This window comes from Oncorhynchus masou, chromosome 18 (genome assembly GCF_036934945.1).
Source record: "Oncorhynchus masou masou isolate Uvic2021 chromosome 18, UVic_Omas_1.1, whole genome shotgun sequence".
Taxonomy (NCBI): domain Eukaryota; kingdom Metazoa; phylum Chordata; class Actinopteri; order Salmoniformes; family Salmonidae; genus Oncorhynchus; species Oncorhynchus masou.
Window position 1 is genome coordinate 21,969,200 of NC_088229.1, and position 24,643 is coordinate 21,993,842.

The following is a 24,643-nucleotide window of genomic DNA, read 5'->3' on the forward strand; positions in this document are numbered from 1 at the left end:
TTATCAGGCAAACAATTCCCAGCATTAAGCAGATCACCAATGATTTAAAAAAAAAAGTAATCGATCATTATCACCGTCAACGGCATTTTGATAGCAAGAGGTGCCAGTAGGTATATTACTCCGTGTCACGTACCTGCGTGCATGCATCATGCAACTCTGCCATCCTCCACATCTGAATTAATGTGCAGTACCGTCTGCTGCCATTCTTATTCATTGAATATTGGCACATATTTTAAACTATATACTAACTGTATGTAGCCATGCGTATATTGGTGCTACAATTCAGTGAATGGGCATCATAATTCGTGAAATAGGTCAAGATAAGAGAAAATGTGTCTATGAACTACTTTCTATAAACGAGCGAATGTGGAGGGATTAATTCATACCCTCTCTTCCGCTCAAATAACTAATCTGTCGTAGTCAGTAGTTGAGAGATTTAAGGTTGTGCTTAGGCAATGATGAAACTAAGATGGCGTCTAACACGGACAGGATGAACGGGGGATAGCGAAATTGGTCACAAATTGATTTGATGGGGACGTAATTCTTACAGTCACTCGTTGTACGAGCAAACGAGTCTTTGAAGTGGATAATCTTTACACTTCTACATCAATAGAAGTGGGTCTAAGGGGGAAGCGAGGCTGAAAACGGCCAACTTTACGTGAGCTAACTGGACCTAGCTTGCTAACGTTAGCTAACCAACGACAGCTAGCTAAACAACAACAAAGTAAGGAGGATAGTCTCAGGAGAAGGAAGTATACGGGATTGTCCGGAATATTTTGATATAAAATTAATCAATTCACATCTGGCTTGGGACACGTCCAAAACAGAAGTAACCAATATGTCAAGTTAAACTTCCACGCCAATTTGCAGTGATATCTGAGACCGGAGGTGCTGCCTGGGAGGGGGCTGGAAAGTGGAGGCCATAACGACCGTTCGCTTCAGCCACCCTAATCGTGACCCAGTGCTGAACAATAGACCCCGTGAGCTTTCAAGACACCTAAACGGCCCATTATTGGTGGCAGTTTGAATCCATTATTTCGTCTTTGACCACGCTGAACGTGTAAGGAAGAGTTGCTGTCCAAGTACCAGCTATCTAATATGATGTAAGTCTATATAGTTAGTCTAATAACGTTAGATATACATCTTATCAAGTAAGTTAGCTAACTAGTTAAGCTGCTAAAAATCACAAACTCCTTGGGATTTTCCTAGCTTGCCACCAAGGACCTATATGTGCCAAATGGCCCATATTTTGTGGTGTTTGACAATGACAACATGTATTTGTTACCTAACTTGGATGGATTGCTCCCATATTTGGTATTGTTAAGTGGATGGGTGCAATCAGGCCTTCCATTTTAGTAATTTAGCCTTAACTCCTGTGATGTCTGTATGTTGAGATTAGGGACTTTACAATTTGAGAATCTGTCCCTACATTTGAGTACTAAGCTTCCTCAAATGTCTTTATCATTATTTTCTATTGACAGGAAATGTAGGAGGCCTTCTCAGATAACATACCTCAGTTCTTGTGAAATCAATTGTAGTAAACAAAACACATCCCAGACAGAAGGAATTTAATTTGTTAGTGTGTTATTTTCTATTGATGGCCGAACACCAATTTGACCTCTTGATGCATCTTATGAGACATATCCATGACAATGTAAGAAGTGCTTTATTTGTTGTGACTGTAAGGTAGGGGGAGGGGTGACCAGTTACATAGAACTCCTCCCCCGTCTTGGGTTAACAACAGGCTTGGGTTTTTGACCATAGGCTGGGTTTTAGACAGGCAGCCCAATTCTGGTCTTTTTCTCACGAATTGGTCTTTTGACCAATCAGATCAGCTCTGAAAAAGTTATGTGAAAAATATCTGTTGTGATTGGTCAAAAGACCAATTAGTGTAAAAAATAATTGTATTGCATGTCTAAATGCAGTTTAACTAGATTATATGATGCTCTGTTTACTTATTCCAAATATCAGAACAGGATTTTATTCAAAATGTTATCCACAAGTAGAAGGATCATGTAAGATTTGTGAAACAATGGCCATTCAAAAATGTTGGTTGTCTCCCTTGGGCCCCTTTTCTCTTTGTTTGAGCTGATGAAAAACATACTCTGAAGCGCTGTTAATGTATACAATTAGATTTATGGAACTGTACTTATGAACTTTTTAATAACTGGTAATCCCAAGGGAAAAATACCATGTGATTGTTTGACCCTTAGCCTAATTTTGAACTTGTCTCAACATGTTTCTTGTCCCCTATTGATAGGATTGGAAGTTACAAAAATATATTTTTATGATAGATATTATTAATGTTTACAAATATTACATAAACAATCTTAGATTTGGGTGATGTGATAAAGCGTAATTCAAAGCCCACAGACGCAGGGAGTCTGGCGGCACATTGTGACACAGCTACAAAGCTCTGAGACAACCGTCTGTGGGAGACGCATAGCCCAACTGCACACCTTCCCAACAAACACCTCTCTGCGTACGCGTCCTCTATTCATTTGAATGTGGTGACAGCTGGGGAAATTGCTTGAACCACGCAGAGAATTCTAAAAGTCTGAAAAACAACCATCCAATTTTCTAGAACACTGCTTTGCGGTCGCGTACACTCTTTGGACTCTGATTAGCACTTAAGACAGTTGCAAAATAAGTTGCTTCACTGTATGGTGACTTGACATGCTGATTCTTGGCCTTACCTTTTGCCAGGGCGATGGAGGGGGAAGACTTTGTGCCGCCTCCTGAGTGCCCAGTGTTCGAGCCATCATGGGAGGAGTTTCAGGATCCCCTGGGCTATATTGCCAAGATCCGTCCAATTGCAGAGAAGTCTGGAATCTGCAAGATTCGTCCTCCTGCTGTAAGTGTTTACTGATACACATCTATCATTTAACCCATTGAAACCTGTAGAGTTGAATGCGGCTGTTTTCTGCCAACCGTAACCAATCTGATGTAGTCTCACTGTTATTTGTGTCCAGCACACAACAAAAGTAATGTCTTATTTCTCTCTTACAAGCTGAGCAAAGGCTTGAGATTGCAGGAAACAGAATGACAAGTGTTTACATCAAACAGACATTGATCAAAGAGTTCCCTTTCCCCTACAGGACTGGCAGCCACCCTTTGCTGTGGAGGTGGATAGTTTCCGCTTCACACCCCGTATACAGAGACTCAATGAGCTAGAGGTTTGTCTCTCTCCATCCTATGTTGTATCACTGAATGGTTGAGTCTTGATATTGAATAACTGTTCTAGAAGTCACTTGTTCTGGTTGACTCAAAGATTCCAGTTTTTTTAATTTTTATTCCATCTAATCATATTAACTCCTGACCCCCCTCTCCTCAGGCGGAGACCCGAGTCAAGCTGAACTACTTGGACCGGATTGCCAAGTTCTGGGAGATCCAGGGATCCTCCCTCAAGATCCCAAACATCGAGAGGCGTATCTTGGACCTTTTCAGCCTGTCCAAGGTGCTGGAGCTGACTGACTCATGTCATTTCTCAATAAACCCCCTGTTGCGTGTCTTACGTCAGACAGATTCTTTTCAAAATTGTGATAGATCTTACTATTGCTAAGACTCTTCAACTGTACTTATTAAGCCAGTAAAACTGAGCTGACTGTACACTTACTGTATTATTTTGTGCTGTAGGTTGTGATAGAGGAGGGAGGGTTTGATATAGTCAGTAAGGAGCGGCGTTGGGCTCGTGTGGCCCAGAAGCTTGGTTACCCAACTGGCAGGAACATTGGCTCCCTCCTGCGCTCACACTACGAGAGGATTGTCTACCCCTTTGAGGTGTTTCATGCTGGGGCCAGCCTGCCGGTAAATGCTACACTCACCCACTTTGCTCCTGCTCTTTTGCGCTTACACAGGCGATCTATCAACTTGTGATCTATCAAATAGAATTTGACATGCATTAACCTACATGACTTGCATTCATTATTTGTTAAGATAGTTCTGCTGTTAATAAATGGTGTCCATCCATAGTCATGAAGTAGAACAGGGTTTAACCCCAGGATTTGTCTGTGTAGCAGACTAAGCCAAAGCTATATGATGGGGAAGAGGTGGATAGAGAGTACAAGCCCCACTCCATCCCCCTACGCCAGTCTGTCCAGCCTTCCAAGATGAGCAGCTACGGACGCCGAGCCAATCGCCTCCAGCCAGATGTGAGTTATGGGCACACAGTCCACAATGACTTAATATATTCCCTTTTAACACTGTCACCCTTTGTGTGTGTGCTATTTAAAAACCTTTTTCACAGATCTTAACAGAAGTTTTTTACCCATTGCCATGATCGTGTTGATCATTCATGTAAGCACTCACATTCCACCACTGAATAATCAACACCCATAATCTATAAATAGCCAAATCTATTCATTGGGTGATGTGCTGCCTTCTGAGAACAGGAAGTGAAGAAAAAATAGTACTCTACTCTGGTTATTACAGAGCTGTCAGTGTAATACCTTGGGGAGAACAACACCTGCCATTAACACAAATCATGTTGCATTCGTAGATGTTATTATCTATGTAGACTATCAGTGATGGATTTTGTTAATACTTGGTACTTGTATCATACGCCCATATAGTCATGTACACGAAACAAAAATATAAACGCAACATGTAAGTGTTGGTCCCATGTTTAATGAGCTCTTATAAAATATCCCAGACATTTTCCATATGCACAAAAGGCTTATTTCTCTCAAATTGTGCGCACATTTATTTACCTCTGTTAGTGAGCATTTCTCCTTTGCCAAGATAATCTGTCCACCGGACAGGTGTGGCATATCAAGAAGCTGATTAAACAGCATGGTCATCACACAGGTGCACCTTGTGCTGGGGACAATAAAAGGCCACTAAAATGTGCAGTTTTGTCACACAACACAATGCCACAGGTGTCTCAAGTTTTGAGGGATTATGCAGTGGCATTCTGACTGCATGAATGCCCACCAGAGCTTTTTCCAGAATTTAATTTTCAGTTCTCTACCATAAGCAGTCTCCAACTTAGTTTTTAGAGAATTTCGCAGTACATCCAACTGGTCTCACGACCGCAGACCCTGTGTATGGCGTTGTGGGTGAGCGTTTTGAACAAAGTGCCCCTTGGAGGGGTTATGGATTGGACAGGCATAAGCTATGGACAGCGAATACAATTGCGTTTTATCACGAGGTCCTGTTGCCCATTTTTGAAGTTCTCTGTGACCAACGGATGCATATCTGTATTCCCAATCATGTGAAATCCATAGAATAAGGCCCAATAAATGTATTGTTGTATTTGTATAATTATACATGTCTCTTCTTTTGGCAATAAACACCTCACTTTTCATTTTGCAGATACTTCAAATCAAATTTTATTTGTCACATACACATGGTTAGCAGATGTTAATGCGAGTGTAGCGAAATGCTTGTGCTTCTAGTTCCGACAATGCAGTAATAACCAACAAGTAATCTAACTAACAATTCCTAAACTAATTTCTTATACACAGTGTAAGGGGATAAAGAATATGTACATAAAAATATGAATGAGTGATGGTGCAGAGCAGCATAGGCAAGATACAGTAGATGGTATCGAGTACAGTATATACATATGAGATGAGTATGTAAACAAAGTGGCATAGTTAAAGTGGCTAGTGATACATGTATTACATAAGGATGCAGTAGATGATATAGAGTACAGTATATACGTATACATATGAGATGAATAATGTAGGGTATGTAAACATTATATTAGGTAGCATTGTTTAAAGTGGCTAGTGATATATTTTACATCATTTCCCATCAATTCCCATTATTAAAGTGGCTGGAGTTGAGTCAGTGTGTTGGCAGCAGCCACTCAATGTTAGTGGTTGCTGTTTAAAAGTCTGATGGCCTTGAGATAGAAGCTGTTTTTCAGTCTCTCGATCCCAGCTTTGATGCACCTGTACTGACCTCGCCTTCTGGATGATAGCGGGGTGAACAGGCAGTGGCTCGGGTGGGTGTTGTCCTTGATGACCTTTATGGCCTTCCTGTAACATCGGGTGGTGTAGGTGTTCTGGAGGGCAGCGGAAACGCGTTCTCTGTAGGGATGAATCACGCTTCACCATCTGGTAGTTCGACGAACGAATCTGGGTTTGGCGGATGCCAAAAGAACACTACCTGCCCCAAAGCATAGTGCCAACCGAAAAGTTTGGTGTGGGAGAAATAATGGTCTGGGGCTGTTTTTTTTCATGGTTCGGGCTAGGCGAAGGGAAATCTTAACGATAACGCGTACAATGACATTCTAGACGATTCTGTGCTTCCAACTTTGTGGCAACAGTTTGGGGAAGTCTCTTTCCTGTTTCAGCATGACAATGTGATGTGTGCACAAAGCAAGGTCCGTACAGAAACAATTTGTTGAGATTGGTGTTGAAGAACTTGACTGGCATGCATAGAGCCATGACCTCAACCCCATCGAACACTTTGGGATGAATTGGAACACCGACTGCGAACCAGGCCTAATCACCCAACATTAGTGCCAGACCTCTCTAATGCTCTTCAGGCTGAATGGAAGCCCCTACTGCAATGTTCCATCTAGTGGAAATCCTTCCCAGAAGAGTAGAGGCTGTTATAGCAGCAAAGGGGGGACCAACTCCATATTAAATTTCAATAGGCCAAATTAGTCATTAATACAAATTAATTTAATCTGTGTCAAAGCTCTTCCACTCCATAACTATTACAGTGAAGCCTTTTGTCCTGGAAATTGTCTAGAATGTGTTGTCTAATAGTTTTTTTCCATCTCTTAACATTATTCAGTTCCTTTGGCTCTGATACCTCATGATTTGAGCATAGCTCTGTTCAAGTAGTGTGATTTTGCTGTGATCTGATAGGGGTGTCTCTGGACTGATTAAACACTCGGAGAGAGTTTGGGTTGAGGTCAGTGATAAAGTAGTCTACAGTACTACTGCCAAGAGATGAGCTATAGGTGTACCTACCATACTAGTCACCTCGAAGCCTACCATTGACAAGGGGACTACTATGGTGTTCGACAACGCTGCAGAAGTTATGACCCGTTTTTGTTGGTTATGTTGTCGTAGTTGTGTCTAGGGGGCATATGGAGGAGGGAATGCTGTCACCGCCAGGTGGGTGTTTGTCTCCCTTGTGTGCTGAGGGTGTCAGGTTCTTGTCCAGTTCTAGTCATTTAGGTTGCCACAGACTAGTACATGTCCTTAAGCCTGGGTTGGAGAAGCTGTCATTGTTAAAGCATGGGGATTCTATAAGGGTAGCACACATGAGGACATTTTTTCTCTGAGATAATTTCCTCATTAATTTCTAGCCAGATGTCAAAACAGGAACATTTTACTAATTTAATAGTGGGATAGGTCTGCTCTATACCCGTCTCTCTTTCTCCTGTCTCGGTTTGTTAATTTCATCACACCTACCATTGAACATTGTAGCTACCTGTATGCATCCTGTACTTGTTTTCATTTGCTGCTCTAATTATTGAACTCTGTGTGCTGTGCGTTCTGAGTGCTCAGTTACAGTGGGGCAAAAATGTGTTTAGTCAGCCACCAATTGTGCAAGTTCTCCCACTTAAAAAGATGAGAGGCCTGAAATTTTCATCATAGGTACACTTCAACTATGACAGACAAAATGAGGGAAAAAATCCAGAAAATCACATTGTATGATTTTTTTAAAATGAATTTATTAGCAAATTATGGTGGAAAAATAAGTATTTGGTCAAAAACAAAAGTTTATCTCAATACTTTGTTATATACCCTTTGTTGGCAATGACGGAGGTCAAATGTTTTCTGTAAGTCTTCACAAGGTTTTCACACACTGTTACTGGTCTTTTGGCCCATTCCTCCATGCAGATCTCCTCGAGCAGTGTTGTTTTGGGGCTGTTGCTGGACAACACGGACTTTCAACTCCCTCCAAAGATTTTATATGGGGTTGAGATCTGGAGACTGGCTAGGCCACTCCAGGACCTTGAAATGCTTCTTACGAAGCCACTCCTTCGTTGCCAGGGCGCTGTGTTTGGGATCATTGTCATGCTGAAAGACCCAGCCACGTTTCATCTTCAATGCCTTTGCTGATGGAAGGAGGTTTTCACTCAATCTCACGATACATGGCCCCATTCATTCTTTCCTTTACACGGATCAGTCGTCCTGGTCCCTTTGCAGAAAAACAGTCCCAAAGCATGATGTTTCCACCCCCATGCTTCACAGTAGGTTTGGTGTTCTTTGGATGCAACTCGGCATTCTTTGTCCTCCAAACATGACGAGTTGAGTTTTTACCAAGAAGTTCTATTTTGGTTTCATCTGACCATATGACATTCTCCCAATCTTCTTCTGGATCATCCAAATGCTCTCCAGCAAACTTCAGACGGGCCTGGACATGTACTGGCTTAAGCAGGGGTACACGTCTGGCACTGCAGGATTTGAGTCCCTGGCGGCGTAGTGTGTTACTGATGGTAGGCTTTGTTACTTTGGTCCCAGCTCTCTGCAGGTCATTCATTAGGTCCCCCCGTGTGATTCTGGGATTTTTTCTCACTGTTCTTGTGATCATTTTGACCCCACGGGGGGAGATCTTGTGTGGAGCCCCAGATCGAGGGAGATTATCAGTGGTCTTGTATGTCTTCCATTTCCCAATAATTGCTCCCACAGTTGATTTCTTAAAACCAAGCTGCTTACCTATTGCAGATTCAGTCTTCCCAGCCTGGTGCAGGTCTACAATTTTGTTTCTGGTGTCCTTTGACAGGTCTTTTGGTCTTGGCCATAGTGGAGTTTGGAGTGTGACTGTTTGAGGTTCTGGACAGGTGTCTTTAATACTGATAACAAGTTCAAACGGGTGCCATTAATACAGGTAACGAGTGGAGGACAGAGGAGCCTCTTAAAGAAGTTACAGGTCTGTGAGAGCCAGAAATCTTGCTTGTTTGTAGGTGATCAAATACTTATTTTCCACCATAATTTGCAAATAAATTCATTAAAAATCCTACAATGTGGTTTTCAAGATTTTTTTTTTTTCTCTCTCATTTTGTCTGTCGTTGTTGAGAGGCCTGTAATTTTCATCATAGGTACACTTCATCTTTTTAAGTGGGAGAACTTGCACAATTGGTTGCTGACTAAATACTTTTTTGCCCCACTGTATATACAGATCAAAAAGTGCTTGTGATGTTATAAGTACAAGCACAATTATATTTGGCTAGCACATTGTTGTCCCACACCTAGGCCTATATATTTGATGTTATATCCATCTCTCTCCATATGCCTTTTTTTCCACTCAGCCCTGTTCCCTTCAATTACTTTATTTTTAATTTTTCTCAGCTCCTCTTTTTCCTCCTCCTGTCTCAGTCCATTGTTGCTGTTGTCTCCCCATGCAGGGTCCAGAGGATTCTGCCTCCCACCCTCTCACTACTGGCTCTCAACACATCTCTGCATCGGTACTGTCTCTCTTGAGTGCAATGCGCCTGCCCGCTCTCGCTCCTTCCTGGCTCTCTTCTCGCCCCGTCTCTCTAGCTGGCTCTGTTTCTTTAGAAACAAACCCCTCTGTCTCTCGACCTTCATTTTGTGCCAGGCGCCCTTTGCTCTCGTTTTATAACTATTGACAAACCTCACCATTCATCAGCCTGGCATCAAGCTTTATCTGTGTTTAGCCCTTATTCCACTCACACACCCACTCACTGTTTGTTCCTGGAAACAGCCTGTGTAAATGCATCAGCATTAAGCGGTCTCACCTGTCCTTGTTTGTGAAATCAGTGTTGATCTTTCTCTCAATCTCTCGATCTCTCTCTCTCAATCTCTTGCTCTCATTTGTACTTTTCTTGGGTGGCTTTACTGCTAGGTCTCTGTGCATCATTGCGTTGCTGTTGACTGTTAACGCTTTCATACCCCGGTCTGCTGCAGTGCTATTGTGACTGCATGTGTTCTATTAGAGTGCACCACTCAGTTAAAAACCGGTAGGATGTGTTTGGCAAAAACCCTGTTAGACAGTTTAATTTGGGAGTAAGTCAAATATTTGGAATATGCAAAAGAAGCCTTTTACATTCATGTCCTCAAGCATTGCCCCTTCAGAAGTTAGAAACACAATTTTACAGATTTAGGATCTGAGGCCGAGGACACCTCACTACCGCTTTGTTGGTGTTTTTATATAAAAATGTCACCACTGTTTAGCTCAGTTAAAACTTGTATGTTGGTTCCCCAAATTAGTTTCCTTTGTTGCTAAGTGTGTGTAGGTGCGTGTTTTGTTGCTTTTGCTATAATAGTGGTGTGTCTTTACCTTTGTTTAATAACTCAATTGTCACAGATGTACTGGTAGTGTTTCTACTCTCTTAGCCAGTCCTCTCCTCTAGTACGTCAGTTGCTGATATTCTCCCTCCTCTCACTCTCTCTCGATTCCTTGTCCCTTCTGCTTCTCCATTCCCTCTCAGTATAGTTGAAAGTGTATTGGAGTTGCTACCTCCACATCTCCTTACTGACCTTCAACCTCTGTCCCCTAGCCTGACCCCACAGAGGAGGACATAGAGAAGAACCCTGAGCTGAAGAAACTACAAATCTACGGGGCAGGGCCTAAGATGATGGGGCTAGGACTGGTTCCCAGGAATAAGAGCATCCCCAAGAAAGGTAACACAACTCAACCCCCTCCCTCACCACTGGGTGTGTCTGGATAAAGTAGAATACGGTGCAATTTCAGATGCAGTCTCTTATCAAGTCAGTCTGTGTTGAATGCTGGGTAAGGTTACTGCTGGTCTCCTTCCAGAAGAGCTGCCTCAGACTGTGACTGTCCGTGATGCAGTTGCTGCGGTCCAGGACAAGGATGAACCAGGAGAGGTCAAAGAGGGAGAGTCCAGCACAGTCACCCCCACTCCACCGCCTCCTTCTGATGTCACGGTCAAGAATAAAGTGAAGAAAGAGGAAGATGATGATGATGATGGTGGAGACAGACATGATGAAAAGGACCAAGACAACCCTAACAGTGATGGGCCCTGCACCAAGATGACCATGAGGTTGAGACGTAACCTCAGCAACCCCCAGTTTGTAAGTGGCCTAGTTTCAATTCACCTTTATGGGCCGGTTGCCCAGAGACGGATTAAGACTAATCCTGCAATATTAGGAAGGTGTTGTTAATGTTTGGTATACTCACTGTATATGCGCCCAATAATTTAATGGATAAAACATTTTAAATGTACTATTCCGTTAGTTAGCAACTTTCCAACAACTGGGTGTATGCCAATTCATGCTTTTTACTGTCAATTTAAATGGAGAACTTAAATTCCATTTCACTAATCTGTTCTGTTTTCTGCTAAGGTGGATTCGTTTGTGTGTCGGATGTGTGGCCGTGGCGACGAGGATGAGAAGCTCCTGCTATGTGACGGTTGTGACGACAACTACCACACCTTCTGTCTACTGCCCCCCCTCACTGAAGCCCCCAAGGGCAACTGGCGCTGCCCCAAATGTGTGGCTGAGGTGAGAGAGAGTCACGGAGAACCACAGCATCCTGTTGTGTCAAACAAACATCATTCTATGTGGGTGCAGCCAGCCAGTCTATTTTAACCTGGGGAGTTAGTTGCTAGGTTTCCATCCAATTTGCGACAGATTTTTATGTGAATTATTATAAAATCTGCATACAAACATATCCCCACCAGAGGTGTTTCTTTCAGGCTGACTTTGTTGTAAATAAAAGGCTGTGTGTGATGTGCATATATTTTATGTACTTGCGTTTTCCACTCTACTGATAGTTTTGTCTCAAACTGTTGCGATTAAATAGCGAACTTGTCCAATCTGTTTTTTTGTGCATGCTGTTTAGACAAGTTTGCTGATAAAGTGAAGACTGGGCAGGTTAGGTTATATGAACATATGGATAAGATTATTTTTATTTGTTAATTGGTTGCTAAGCACCGGTAACTAGCGCACAAATGAAGACTATTGATTTTAGGACCACACGACATGACATTGCTTGACTGTAAATGTACCTACATTTACCATGGTTATTCTATTGACAATTGAGCAAGAAATAATTTTCACTGCAATTCGTCACATAATTAATTTAAGACACAATCCCACTTTGTCGAATGAACAAATAGTGATTTATAAAATTGTAACACAAAATAAAACACAGGCTTGACGTTTATACAACAGGTGGGTCTATATCTCGTGGAATGATGAAATAGTATTAATTAAATGAATCAAAATAATGTTTTTAATGAAAAACATGTCAATCATTATTTTAATATGTTGGTAACCCTTTTTCTAAAAGTCATAATGCCCTTGAAGCTGGTGTTTTGGAGGATATATTGACACGTGCCAATATATCCTTCAAACACCGGCTTCGAGGGCATTATCACTTAAGTAAACCAGTTAGGAAAATCACTGGGAATCAACTTAGCATTATATTCATCTGTAATTATTCTCTTTGCCTCTGTCCAATCATCTCTTCAATGCCCTCATGTCTGCCTCTCCTCTACTTCCCTGTAGGAGTGTAAAAGACCAGCGGAGGCCTTTGGTTTTGAGCAGGCTACCAGAGAATACACCCTGCAGAGTTTTGGGGAGATGGCAGACACATACAAAGCAGACTACTTCAATATGCCTGTCCATGTACGTAGCCCTGTACAAACCTAAAAGAGATGCTTTACTCTGATGTGGACAAACTGTTATTCATTCTGAACATCGGTTGAGTTTTTATCTTGTTACTAACAACCTTTGTGTGTGAAGATGGTTCCTACAGAGCTGGTGGAGAAAGAGTTCTGGCGCTTGGTTAGTAGCATAGAGGAGGATGTGACAGTGGAGTATGGCGCCGACATCCACTCTAAAGAGTTTGGCAGTGGATTCCCCATGAACAATGGCAAGAAGAACCTCTCACAAGAGGAAGCGGTAACTAGCTACTAAACAGTCTTCCTTTCTGTCTCTCCTTAATTCAACTGCTCATTTCACTCCTGTAGGTCTTCATATGCCAGTTTCTCTACATGGTTCTGTTTCCCCTAATTGAGGGATTTACAAAGTTATTTACTATTACTTCATGTAACACTATATACAGTTCCTCTAAACCATTACCTGTACATGTTCCTCTGTCTGCAGGATTATGCCCGCAGCGGCTGGAACCTGAATGTGATGCCGGTGCTGGAGCAGTCGGTGCTGTGCCACATCAACGCCGATATCTCTGGTATGAAGGTGCCCTGGCTGTACGTGGGCATGGTATTCTCAGCCTTCTGCTGGCACATCGAAGACCACTGGAGCTACTCCATCAACTACCTGCACTGGTAAATAGGACACTAACTACCACACACTACAGGACATGTTACAAACCGTACAGGAGACATGAGAAATGAATAGGCAGTTCATCTGTAGATGGTTGCGTTGATTGTCCTTTTAGGTCCACTGTCTTTATACAGCATTCTAGATGTACTGACTGATAGATATTGTTAGTGTGACTAAAGCTGTTCCCTTCTCTGCCCCCTCCTGCAGGGGTGAGCCTAAGACGTGGTACGGGGTTCCCTCTGTAGCAGCAGAACGTTTAGAAGAGGTGATGAAGAAGCTAACCCCAGAGCTGTTTGAGTCCCAGCCTGACCTCCTCCACCAGCTGGTTACTATTATGAACCCCAACATCCTCATGTCTCACGGGGTCCCAGTGAGTAATGACACATGTACATATCACACACATCTTCATATTCTAGTGATGATCGATAATACTGTGAGAAATGTCCGTGCTGATAACCTCCTTTCCATTTGATTGACAGGTTGTACGCACCAACCAGTGTGCTGGCGAGTTTGTCATCACGTTCCCCAGGGCTTACCACAGCGGCTTCAATCAGGGATATAATTTTGCTGAAGCCGTTAACTTCTGCACTGCAGACTGGGTATGCCTCTATTCCAATGGGTGTTTTTATGTAGTCTTTTCAAAATTCTTAATTTCCCCTTGGTTTTCTCTTTCTCCCTCTGTTTCCCTCTGTCTGTTTCTCTCCCTTCCCTCTGCCAGCTGCCTGCAGGGCGCTCCTGTATCGAGCACTACCGTCGTCTGCGGCGGTACTGTGTTTTCTCTCACGAGGAGCTGACCTGTAAGATGGCCGCCTGCCCTGAGAAGCTGGACCTCAACCTGGCCGCTGCCACGCATAGAGAGATGTTCATCATCGTCCAGGAGGAAAGGAAGCTACGCAAGGGCCTGCTGGAGAGGGTGAGACTATTAATCTAGAAGTTGAGCGTGTGAAAGACAGGACTATCTGTGGTTTGGTCACTGACTTCAGCAGTAAGTAAAATGACTGGTTTGTGGGAGCAATTTGATTGTTGTGGTTTCTTGCGTAATGTTGTCTGTTTGGTTTCTTAGATATGTTGGTGTTTGTTGTGGTATCTTGCATAATACAGACTGTCATCAAGGTATACAGTGTTGCTCTTGCATGTGTCGTGGTTTCCTAAAGCCCTGTGTGTCGTGGTCTTTCAGGGTATCACAGAGGCAGAGAGGGAGGCGTTCGAGCTGCTGCCTGATGACGAGAGGCAGTGTGATAATTGCAAGACGACCTGCTTCCTGTCTGCCCTGGCCTGTTCCAACTGCCCTGAACGCCTCGTCTGTCTCTACCACACACAGGACCTCTGTAGCTGCCCCACAGACAAGCTCTACCTCAGGTACTACTGACCCACTGTCTCTGTGTGAGTCTCTCTTTCTCTCCGTGTTTTTTTTTATTTTTTACCACTAGCGCCTCACCTGTCTCTTCCTCCTCCCTACCAGGTACAGGTACACTCTGGATGAGCTGTTTGCCATGTTACATCGGCTCAAAGTGCGAGCCGAGGTGTTTGATTCCTGGGCCAACAGAGTGAAAGAGGCTCTGGAGCAGGAAGAGGGCAACAAGATAGGTGGGGAAATGCCATAGACACAACCCATAAGATGGGAAGGTAGAACACACTATTCTAGAATTGTGTAAGTTAGATGGGTGAGAATAACAACTGTTCCAAAAGGTGTGTAATGACACGGACTGTGTTTTAACTCCAGGCATCACAGACCTGGAGGTCCTGAAGGCAGAGGCAGCAGAGAATAAGTTCCCTGACAACGAGCTGCTCCAGAGACTCAACACTGTCCTCACTGACACACATAACTGTCAGCAGACAAGCACTGAACTTCTCAACAAGACACAGACCAGGTAACACACTCACATGACCTAAATCATATCGAACACTGCCATACCCACAACTGCATTGGACTGCTCAATGACATACCCACAGTAGCACACACTATTGTGTATGTGTTTGTAGGAGGATGACTCTGGCAGAGCTGAAGGCTCTAGTGGAGAAGATGGAGAACCTGCCCTGCGTGATGAGCCAGCTGGAGGACGTACAGGTCAGTATCCACCAGCTTGATCTGAGCCCCCAGAGGAAACCAGTAAACCTGCTGTAGCTGGAACGTTATTAATGTCCACACCGCTCTTCCTCCCCTACTTCCTTTCATTCCTTTTTTAATTCCCTCTCTCTCAGGCAGTACTGCGTACAATAGAAGAGTTCCAGACTCAGTCCCGGGCTCTAGTGAGCGACCGGGACTGGCGGCAAGACTCCGCTCCCCCAGAACAACTCCAGGCCCTGTTGGAGAAGGGGGCTGGCCTGCCGGTCGATGCCCCAGAGTGTGAGCTCCTTAAGGGGCTGCAGGAGCAGGGCCGCTGGCTGGGAGAGGTGCGGCAGACCCTGGGGCCCGAGGGCGGTGAGATGACCCTGGCGGTCCTCAGGAACTTGATGGAGGTGGGCTGCAATGTTCCCCAGAGCGTCTCGGTGGAAACAGCCATGGCAGAGCTTCAGGAGCTCCTGACTATAGCAGAACGATGGGAGGAGAAGGCCCAGATCTGCCTGGAGCAACGGTGAGGGACACATGACTCATACTGAATCTCTCTTTCTCTCTCTTTCTCCTCACTGTCCCACTCAATCGGTCACTCTTTCTTTCTCTCTCTCTCATCTCTCACTTACACACAAGTTCTCAGGTTGTCTGCTCTTCCTAATGTCCCCTCTCTCCTGGTGTGATTGCAGGCAGAAGCACCCTCTGTCCACCCTGGATGCCATAGTAAACGAGGCCCAGCTCATCCCAGTCAAGCTGCCCAACATCCTGTCTCTCCAGGGCTGTCTGAGCCGAGCCAAGGCCTGGGTCACTGACCTGGAGGAGATCCAGGCAAGTAGAACCAACTCCTGCTGTCTATTATAAACTTATAACCACGTTCAATAGGCAAACGTTGTGTAATGTTGCAGATAGAAAATGCATAAATACAGCGGATGTGAATTATTTATTGTAAATGTCAGAGGCATGTTTGTTCAACATAATACATGTGAATGTTCCACAATGTTGTGCCCTGCTGAATGTAACCCTGGCTTGTCCTCCATTAACCTCCCCTTCTCTTCCTCTCCCGTGTGTGTACTGTAGAATGGGGAGCACTACCCGTGTCTGGATGACCTGGAGGGCTTGGTGGCGATAGGGAGAGACCTCCCTGTCAGGATGGAGGAGCTGAGGCAGCTGGAGCTGCAGGTAGCCAGCGCCCACTCCTGGAGAGACAAGGCCTCCAAGACCTTCCTGAAGAAGAGCAGCCAGCACAGCCTGCTACAGGTCAGAGAGGCCAGGGGTGGAGTGCGTTTGTGAGCCTTTTTAGTTCTTTATCTACAGTGGTTAAAAGATTGGTATTTGCCGCACATATCAATCACTAACACTTCAGGGAACACCAGAAAGAGTGAGAGACTGACTGTGAATTGGGTGCATGTGAATATTGTTAGTGTTAGCCCTTATTTTAATTTGTCTGTGAATGTGTGGGTCTTACTAACAGCATCATCACATCATTTTCTTGCTGCAGGTGTTGTGTCCGTGTGTGGAGAAACGTAAGGAGAGGGGAGAAGAGACGGATCCATTAGGTGACCCAGATACCAACACTCTGGGCCTCTCTGCTCAGGACCTGAGAGACCCTGGAGCCATTGTGAGTCTGTATAGAGTCTGGCCTAGCCAGACATTATGGCTGTCAAGTTCTAGTGTGTTATTTACCAGTGTCCCAATGTTCCCTCTAAGCTGCACACGGGCGCGCAGCATCCTGGGACTGCCGCGCAGAAGTAATATTAGCCTGCGCAAAGAAGCACGAGATTGAACTCCACTCAACTTTCTAGAGTTTTTCTCCTTAGTTAACACTATCAACGTTTCTTTTTACTCTGGGAATTGTGATCGAATCAACATTAGCCACTTTCAATACAACATATCGAAACAAAACAAACTATGCAAGGCTTAGTATGTCAAACTTAGTAAGGCAGAACCCATGAGAGTAGGATTTTATTGCATTGACAGGCACGATTCAACCCTCCAGACCTGTTTGGCATAACTAATCAGAGCTGCAGTAGGACTATATGCAACTAGACCCTTGCTATATATGGATCTGAGCCAAATGGACTGTGTTTACATGATGAGCGGTCGTGAGTAGATGTGCTTGTTTTGAGATCAAAGCGAGAGCTGCATGTGCACATTTGTTCATATCCTTTGCTAGTTAGTGTGTTATTAGCTCAGTTATAGATTTGTAGTCAGCAATAGGGGAATGATTGCTTCCTACAGGAACACAACACGTGTAGATTTCTATCTTTGCAATGCCAGTCCGGTAAAGAGCTTTTTTTGGCTTCAAGGGGGAAGTGTTGTATTTAGCCATTAGGCAGAGGGTAGTAAAATGTGTCTTGTTCTCTGTAATAATGGTATGGGAATATTAATGCAGTTTATTTTGTAACGTCTTGCATCAAGCAATACATTTTCAGTCACATCCTTAAGCAAAGGAGAAGTGGATAAACAGGTTACTGTCAAGCCCTGCATGTTTTTTTCCAAGTCTCATGGAATGTAGGCCTACATTGAACACCACACATTGTTTGCTATCGTAGGCTGAATGATAGAACAGCTATTTCCATGTTAAAATGTTATGCTATGCATATTCTCCATTGTTTTTGATGGTAGTCCACTGGCAGGCCTACATTATGATCCATCAGCCATAGTGGCCTACTCAACCACTCTGAAACTAACTTAAAGTGGATAAAACCTCAGTGTTTACTGTAAAAGCTTGGAAGTTGCACACAATTTTCACAATTTTGAGGGAACATTGCAGGTGTTGGTATGTCATAACCAAATTCAAACAACTTGATTTGTCAACCGTTTCTATTAGGGTTACAACGGGGCCTCAGACTAATACAAACAAAAGGCAGAGATGACAACTAGACAAGACATGAGACAATTACTTAAAAGTACAGGGCAGTGCATAATCCGTGTCTGTCCCTCTAGGTGATGGCGTTTAAAGAGGGAGAGCACCAGGAGAAAGAGGCTCTGCTGAGGCTCCAGAAGGTCAACCTGTCTAAACCAGGTGTGGAGAAGAAGGCTGAGAAAGAGATCAAGACAGAGCGGGAGGACAAGGAAAATGGAGGTGGGAGGTGGGGGGAGGACCCCATGGAGCTAGACACAGACCTCCACTCTGAGAACTGTGGAAAGGAGAACGGGGACAGTAACCACACAACGACAGGCAGCAGCACTCCTCCTCAGTCAGTGTGTGTGTGTGGCCGGGCGCCACGCCCCCCTCTGCTGCGCTGCCACCTGTGTAAAGACTGGTTCCATGGTGGGTGTGTCCCGTTCCCCTCCCTCCTGCCCTCCTCCTCAGGGCCCCCCACCAACCCCCTCTGCTGGTGGGACTGGGACTCACGCTTCCTGTGCCCGCGGTGCCAGCGCTCGCGGCGCCCGCGTCTGGAGACCATCCTGGCCCTGCTGGTGGCGCTCCAGAGGCTGCCCGTCCGTCTGCCAGAGGGAGAGGCTCTGCAGTGTCTCACAGAGAGGGCCATCACCTGGCAGGGGCGTGCCAAGGAGGCACTGGACAGCCCAGAGATACAGGGGGCACTAGAGAAGCTGCAGGAGCTTAAACAGAACCAGCCTCACAGGGAGGAGGAGGAGGACGGGAAGAAGGGGAACTGTGAGTCGGTGATAGTGCTATCAGATTCAGAGGGAGGAGAAGGAGATGGAGTGATAGACCTCACAGAGGAGAACTCTCCCAAGAAGACCCTAAAGAAAGAGATGAATGGCGGCATGCAGGCTGGATGTGAAAACGGCGTAAGCAAAAAAGTAAAGTCTCACCACAATGTTACAGGTTAGTAGACAACATTTGAACTCCAATCCATGATTTAACTTTTTCCCTGTCTGAATGTACCCCTTTATTGTAGACGCATACCATGTATCTGACTGTACCCCTGTGTGTGTACACACACACGTGCACCATCTATCTGACTTTATCCCTTCGTACCTCCACCCAGGTGTGGGCTCTTTGCTGCCGCTGGTCCCATCACTAAAAGGCCCGGTGATAGAGCTGTCCCTGACCACCAGGACCCAGCTAGAGGAGTTACAGCTAGAGGGAGACCTGCTGGAGGTGTCTCTGGACCAGACCAGCACCATTCACAGAGTCCTGCAGGCTGCTTTAGAGCCACACAGACACACACTCAGAACACTCATACTGGTGAGAGACCAGGAAACCTCTAACTTTAGCTGTGTATGTTGTATTAGCTTAACTCCCATGGTGGTGTTGAAATGTACAATTTAGTAATAGTTAGTCGCTCAATTACTTTAAAACACTGAAGTGTGGGAAGATACTTGTTGGTGTGGACACCCCTTCAAATTAGCGGAATGGCCTTTTCCGAAGAGCTCAGTGGCTTTCAATGTGGCACCGTCATAGGATGCCACCTTTCCAACAAGTCAGTTCGTCAAATTTCTGCCCCGGTCAACTGTAAGAGCTGTTATTGTGAAGTGGTAACGTCTAGGAGCAACAACGGCTCAGCCGCGAAGTGGTAGGTCACACAAGTATACAGAACGGGATCGCGAAAGCGCGTATTGCACACAAATCGTCTGTCCTAGATTGCAACACAGTTCCAAACTGCCTCTGGAAGCAACGTCACCACAAGAACTGTTCGTTGGGAGCTTCATGAAATGGGTTTCTGTGGCCGAGCAGCTGCACACAAGCCTAAGATCACCATGCTCAATGCCAAGCGTCGACTTGAGTGGTGTAAAGCTCACCACCATTGGACTCTGGAGCAGTGGAGACGTGTTCCCTGGAGTGATGAATCATGCTTCACCATCTGGCAGTCCGACTGGATTTGGCGGATGCTACCTGCCCCAATGCGTAGTGCCAACTGTAAAGTTTGGAGGAGGAATAATGGTGTGGGGCGGTTTTTCATATTTCGGGCGACGGGAAGGAAAAGCTTAATGATACAGCGTACAAATGACATTATAGACTATTCTGTGCTTCCAACTTCGTGGCAACAGTTTGGGGAAGTCTCTTTCCTGTTTCAGCATGACAATGCCCCCATGCACAAAGCAATGTCCATACAGAAATGGTTTGTCAAAATTGGTGTGGAAGAACTTGACTGGCCTGCACAGAGCCCTGACCTCAACCCCATCAAACACCTTTTGGGATGAATTGGAACGCCAACTGTGAGCCAGGCCTAATTGCCCAACTCTTGTGGCTAAATGGAAGCAAGTCCCGGCAGCAATGTTCCAACATCTAGTGCCTTCCCAGAAGAGTGGAGGCTGTTATAGCAGCAAAGGGGGGACTTAACTCTATATTAATGCTCATGGTTTTGGACTGAGATGTTTGACGAACAGGTATCCACATACTTTTGGTTATGTAGTGGATCATGTTTTTGTCCTGACCCCTGTCCTTAGATTGAGCTCCAGGAGCAGAAGGGAGCAGGCCGTGGGGGGCGGGCTAAAGACTCCAAGAGGAAGAGGAAGAGCCAGAGGGGCGTCACAGGGGTGGAGGGAACACCCCGGTCCCTGGACGCCTCGGAGTGCAAGAAGACCTGTCCCCTCAACCACACACCCCCTCACATACCCATCCAGACACACCCTGAGGTAACTGACCTCCTCGCTTTGTTTTCTCATTTTTGTTTATATTCTGTTAGACCCACCTCAATTTTGTTCATGAAATATATACATTCGTTATAATACATGTTTTAAAAAAGGTTAACCAGTTTAACTCATGCTTCTCTCGCTTTCTCTTTCTCACTCAGATCTTGTGATATGGTTATGGATGCAGCTCTGGAGTAAAGAGTGGTCAAATGTTTGGAGAGGGATAGAATGGACAGATTCTGGGCGGAAAGACATTGTCAAACTGTGGAAAGAAATGCAGGCTGCTCCCCTGCCTACTCCCCCTCTATACAGCTCCCCTGCCTACCCCCCCCCCCTCTATACAGCTCCCGCGCCTATCACATTCAAACACTAACACTGATTCTCTTTCTGAGATCCTACATCTAGATTCTACACTCCTGTCTCATTCTCCATCCCCCTTGAACATACCAGCACATTCCTCTCTTCTGCCCTGTACTTTACACCCCCTCCCTCCATCCTCCCTGTGAAAGTGTTTTGGGGTGTAAGCTGGCTGGCATTGTCATAGGAGAGCAGTTATCTTGGTCTTAATTAGGGATCCAGTTCTCTGAGGTCAGTCTGTTACTCAGTCAGTCAATATGCTATGTGTTCTCAGCTATATTAATTGCTAGTTTGACACAAGCCTGTCAAACACAGACAGACAAGGAGGTCCAGTTGTTTACCCACTTACTGAAGTAGGAATGAATTATTTCATGATCCATTTTTCTTGGGATTTTGGGCATGAAGCTAACTTAAAGCTGAAGTTCAGTTCGTTGGAAGGTTGTGAATGACATTGTATCCTAGGTGATAATGGTCACCGTGGTAATGCTTGTATTTGTTTTGTATTGGTTCTTGTTTAAGGCTGGGCTGTTGGAGGGGACTTTGCATTTTCAATAAAGCCCATTTTGGATATTTTGGGAAGTGTGAAAAACAGGCATTCATGTTTTTGGTGCTACTTTCCCAAAATAGGTATCTGTACCTCTCACCTCTCTCACATTCTCTCTGTCACCACTAACTATTTCATTTGTTTTCATTCTATGATTTTGCCCCTCAGACTAATTATTTGATTCTCTGTCCTGTTTTTCAGTCTGTTCCTCAACTTTCTTCCCTCTCCTTCCAAACTAAAGTAACACTTCACTTCTATCACAATTTACTTTGTCTCCTCTGGGTTCGAATAATTATTATTATTATTATTGATATTGCAGACACGCAGTGGTCGAGTTTGTGTATAAACTTTTCATTTCAATGTTTACCTTTTTTTGTTTTTCACTCTTGTTAGAAAATAAAGGTTTAGAATTGTTTTAGGAATATTTTGACTCCTGTCCCTCTTGTCCTTTCTATTCAATTATTTGACAGCATATTGAAAAATATTTCTGCTGCTGAATGGATCAGTACACCCTTTGTGTTGCATGAATGTCAAGTTAAACCACCGGGGTAGTCGTGGTGGTCCTGAGCTCCTTGCAACTCCCTTGAGATCATTTTGAGCGTGTTACTGTATTGCAGTGTGACAGAAACAATGCAAACAATTCAAAGGATAAAATCACTTAAATCTTATATAGAAAAGCTTTTATTGTAAAACGCTTATGGACTAGACATCACAGTATACTGAACAAACAGGGCCACACAGTTTTCTAGTCTAAGAATTGAACAAGTGAAGAACATGTCACATTATCACATCCACAATTTCACACTAAGATTTTTGAACTTTTTAAAGTCTATTTTAAGTTGTTCCTTTTTACATTTATAGTCAACATGCAAGTAACTAAATGTCAAAGAACCACTTACCACTCCTCATTGTTCTGTCATACCGTATGAGTAAGTAACTCCATACGATCGTACCAGTCATCAGACTCCAAAACATTTCATCACGTTTCCACCACCAGATATGTAGTTGTCGTGTGCTGTGGCATTTGGTGCCTTTTTTCTCACTGTGCTTCTCAATTTATTCATATGAAAACGCATGCTTGTCAGATCTTACCGCAATGTCCATTTCAGTCGTTAGTCAATAAGGCCCAGGCTCTGTTCTTTCCCAATGTGCTTTGTAAATGCCTTACACAAGCATATTAGTTGGCATACAAGGCACTGTCCTTATAAGCATGGTCAATAACTACAGGTTGGTTTATTTCACCAGAGCTTGCTTTTTACTCGTCTTGCCTCCCTATGTTTATCCTTTTCTCTCAGGCAGAAATGACAGGTTGCAATATTGGTAATTATAAAGTAGGTCGAGTCCTGAATGCTGATTGGCTGAAAGCTGTAGTATATCAGATCTTATACCATTGGTATGAAAAAAATACTAATTACTGCTCTAATTACATTGGTAACCAGTTAATAGTAGCAATAAGGCACCTAGAGTGCTTGTGGCATATGCCCAATATACCACTAGGGGCTGTGTCCAGGCACGCCAGGATGCGTCTCGCATAGGAACAGCCCTTTAGCTCTGGTATATTGGCCATATACCACACCTCCTCGGGCCTTATTGCTTAATTACGTTCTGTTGTTCTACATTGCACCATTCTTTTCTTCCTCTCTTCAAAGGCTGTGGTGACTATGCAGCACGTGGTGCGATCTCACCCGTTCTCCCTCTCCTATGTGCAGTGACCATAGAGATAACAAAACTCAATGGATATACCTGTTTAAGTGTGGATATTGCCATTGAAGGCTTCCGCTATAAAGTAGTCAACTGGGTGGGGATTCCTATGGGTTATCGCCTCAATGGAGCTGCCCAGGCTGTCACAGACCCTATAATGGCACAGATAAAAAGATGATTCCTCTATGGCAGTGACATACAAGATTGAGGTGGATTTATTTTCCTCAAAATCAACCCCACCACAAACTACTTCTCCACTCTTCTCGTCCTCTCGGTCTTCCTTTCTCTGTCCTCTATACCCATCACCTCTCCCCTCTACATTAAACAGTGGTGACTGACAGCAGAGGGTTGTAGACCTTCTTCCCGTCAGGTGATCTGGTCCCGTGAGCCAGTAGTTCCTGGATGGTGATCCAGTTATCCAGGATCCTACGGCTCCGTTTCTTCTGGCTCCTCCTGTGGCTGAGCTCCAGGATGGTAGTGGGCTCCTGTCCCTGTGTAGCCCCGTGTTGTCCACCACCATGCGACTCCCTCAGGAAGTCCAGCCGGCTCTGCATCATAAACTCCCTGCGTCTGCGCTGCTCCCTGGCCCTCAGCAACTGCTGCTTCCTTTCCTCTTTCGACCAATAGCGGCCCATCTTCATCTCGCTGACGGCATCGTCGTCCGTGGTCATGCCACTGCGCTCTTCTCGGATCTTCATGGCCCGGGCCTTCAGGAGGCGGTCCCTAACGGGACGCTTGGCAACATAGCGGGAGCCGTCGCTTCGTACTTTGACCTTCCACTCCATACGTGGTGAGGCTGGCTGCGGGAGGGGAGGGAGGATGGGTAAGGAGGGAATGTTCTTGCATGTGCTCCCCAGACTCATGGGACTGTCGCTGCCCTCCCTGGGTCGCTCCAGGCCCTCGGAGGTACAGGGGGACCTCAGCTGCATGCAGCTTTGGTAGCGCTGGGGGATTCTGGGGCCAGAGTGGCGGCGGGACAGATAAGGGCTGTTCTCAGCACTACGTCCTCTTCCCCTCCCCTCTACTGTCCCGTTGGTTTTGGGGCGTCCCGCACCTCCGTCCGACCCCCTCCTGGCCGCCCTGTCGCGGGATAGGGATCTGAACTTGGTGCCTCCCGGGCTGGAGGTCTTGGCTTCCGCTCCCCTTCTGTGTGAGTTAGGGGAGTAGGGCTGGTTCAGGTTAGCCTGCCCCCTCTCCTCCCTCCTGCCTCCCCTCTCCCCGTGCCGGCTGGGGGTCCGACACTGCAAAGAATCT

General features: G+C 45.0%; 2 protein-coding genes across 5 annotated transcripts in view; one reads left to right on the plus strand and one right to left on the minus strand.

Annotated features, from left to right (window-relative positions):
* Positions 1–410: 410 nt before the first annotated feature.
* LOC135504217 (lysine-specific demethylase 5C-like) lies at positions 411–22,110 on the plus strand. Of its 4 annotated transcripts, none has more exons than XM_064922575.1 (28): positions 411–1,103; positions 2,707–2,854; positions 3,099–3,176; positions 3,335–3,457; positions 3,637–3,807; positions 4,020–4,151; positions 9,317–9,376; positions 10,433–10,556; positions 10,693–10,970; positions 11,241–11,399; positions 12,408–12,527; positions 12,645–12,803; positions 13,008–13,189; positions 13,395–13,557; positions 13,667–13,786; positions 13,906–14,100; positions 14,365–14,546; positions 14,650–14,774; positions 14,911–15,058; positions 15,171–15,255; positions 15,390–15,763; positions 15,930–16,068; positions 16,318–16,497; positions 16,739–16,858; positions 18,187–19,036; positions 19,200–19,399; positions 20,602–20,790; positions 20,949–22,110. In XM_064922575.1, exons 1-28 carry the CDS (start codon positions 1,099–1,101, stop codon positions 20,955–20,957), a joined length of 4,818 nt encoding a protein of 1,605 aa, XP_064778647.1. In that variant the 5' UTR covers positions 411–1,098; the 3' UTR covers positions 20,958–22,110. The 4 variants fall into 4 exon arrangements, with proteins under 4 accessions (XP_064778647.1, XP_064778645.1, XP_064778646.1 ...); XM_064922573.1 differs by having other exon boundaries at positions 412–1,103; positions 4,017–4,151; XM_064922574.1 differs by having other exon boundaries at positions 412–1,103; positions 4,017–4,151; positions 10,696–10,970.
* Positions 22,111–22,357: 247 nt separating this feature from the next.
* The window catches only part of LOC135504220 (PDZ domain-containing protein 4-like), a 31,510-nt gene continuing 29,224 nt past the window's right edge, over positions 22,358–24,643 (minus strand). The window contains 1 exon segment of the mRNA XM_064922577.1: positions 22,358–24,641. Within this exon segment, the coding sequence (XP_064778649.1) occupies positions 23,710–24,641 (932 nt within the window). The 3' untranslated portion in view covers positions 22,358–23,709.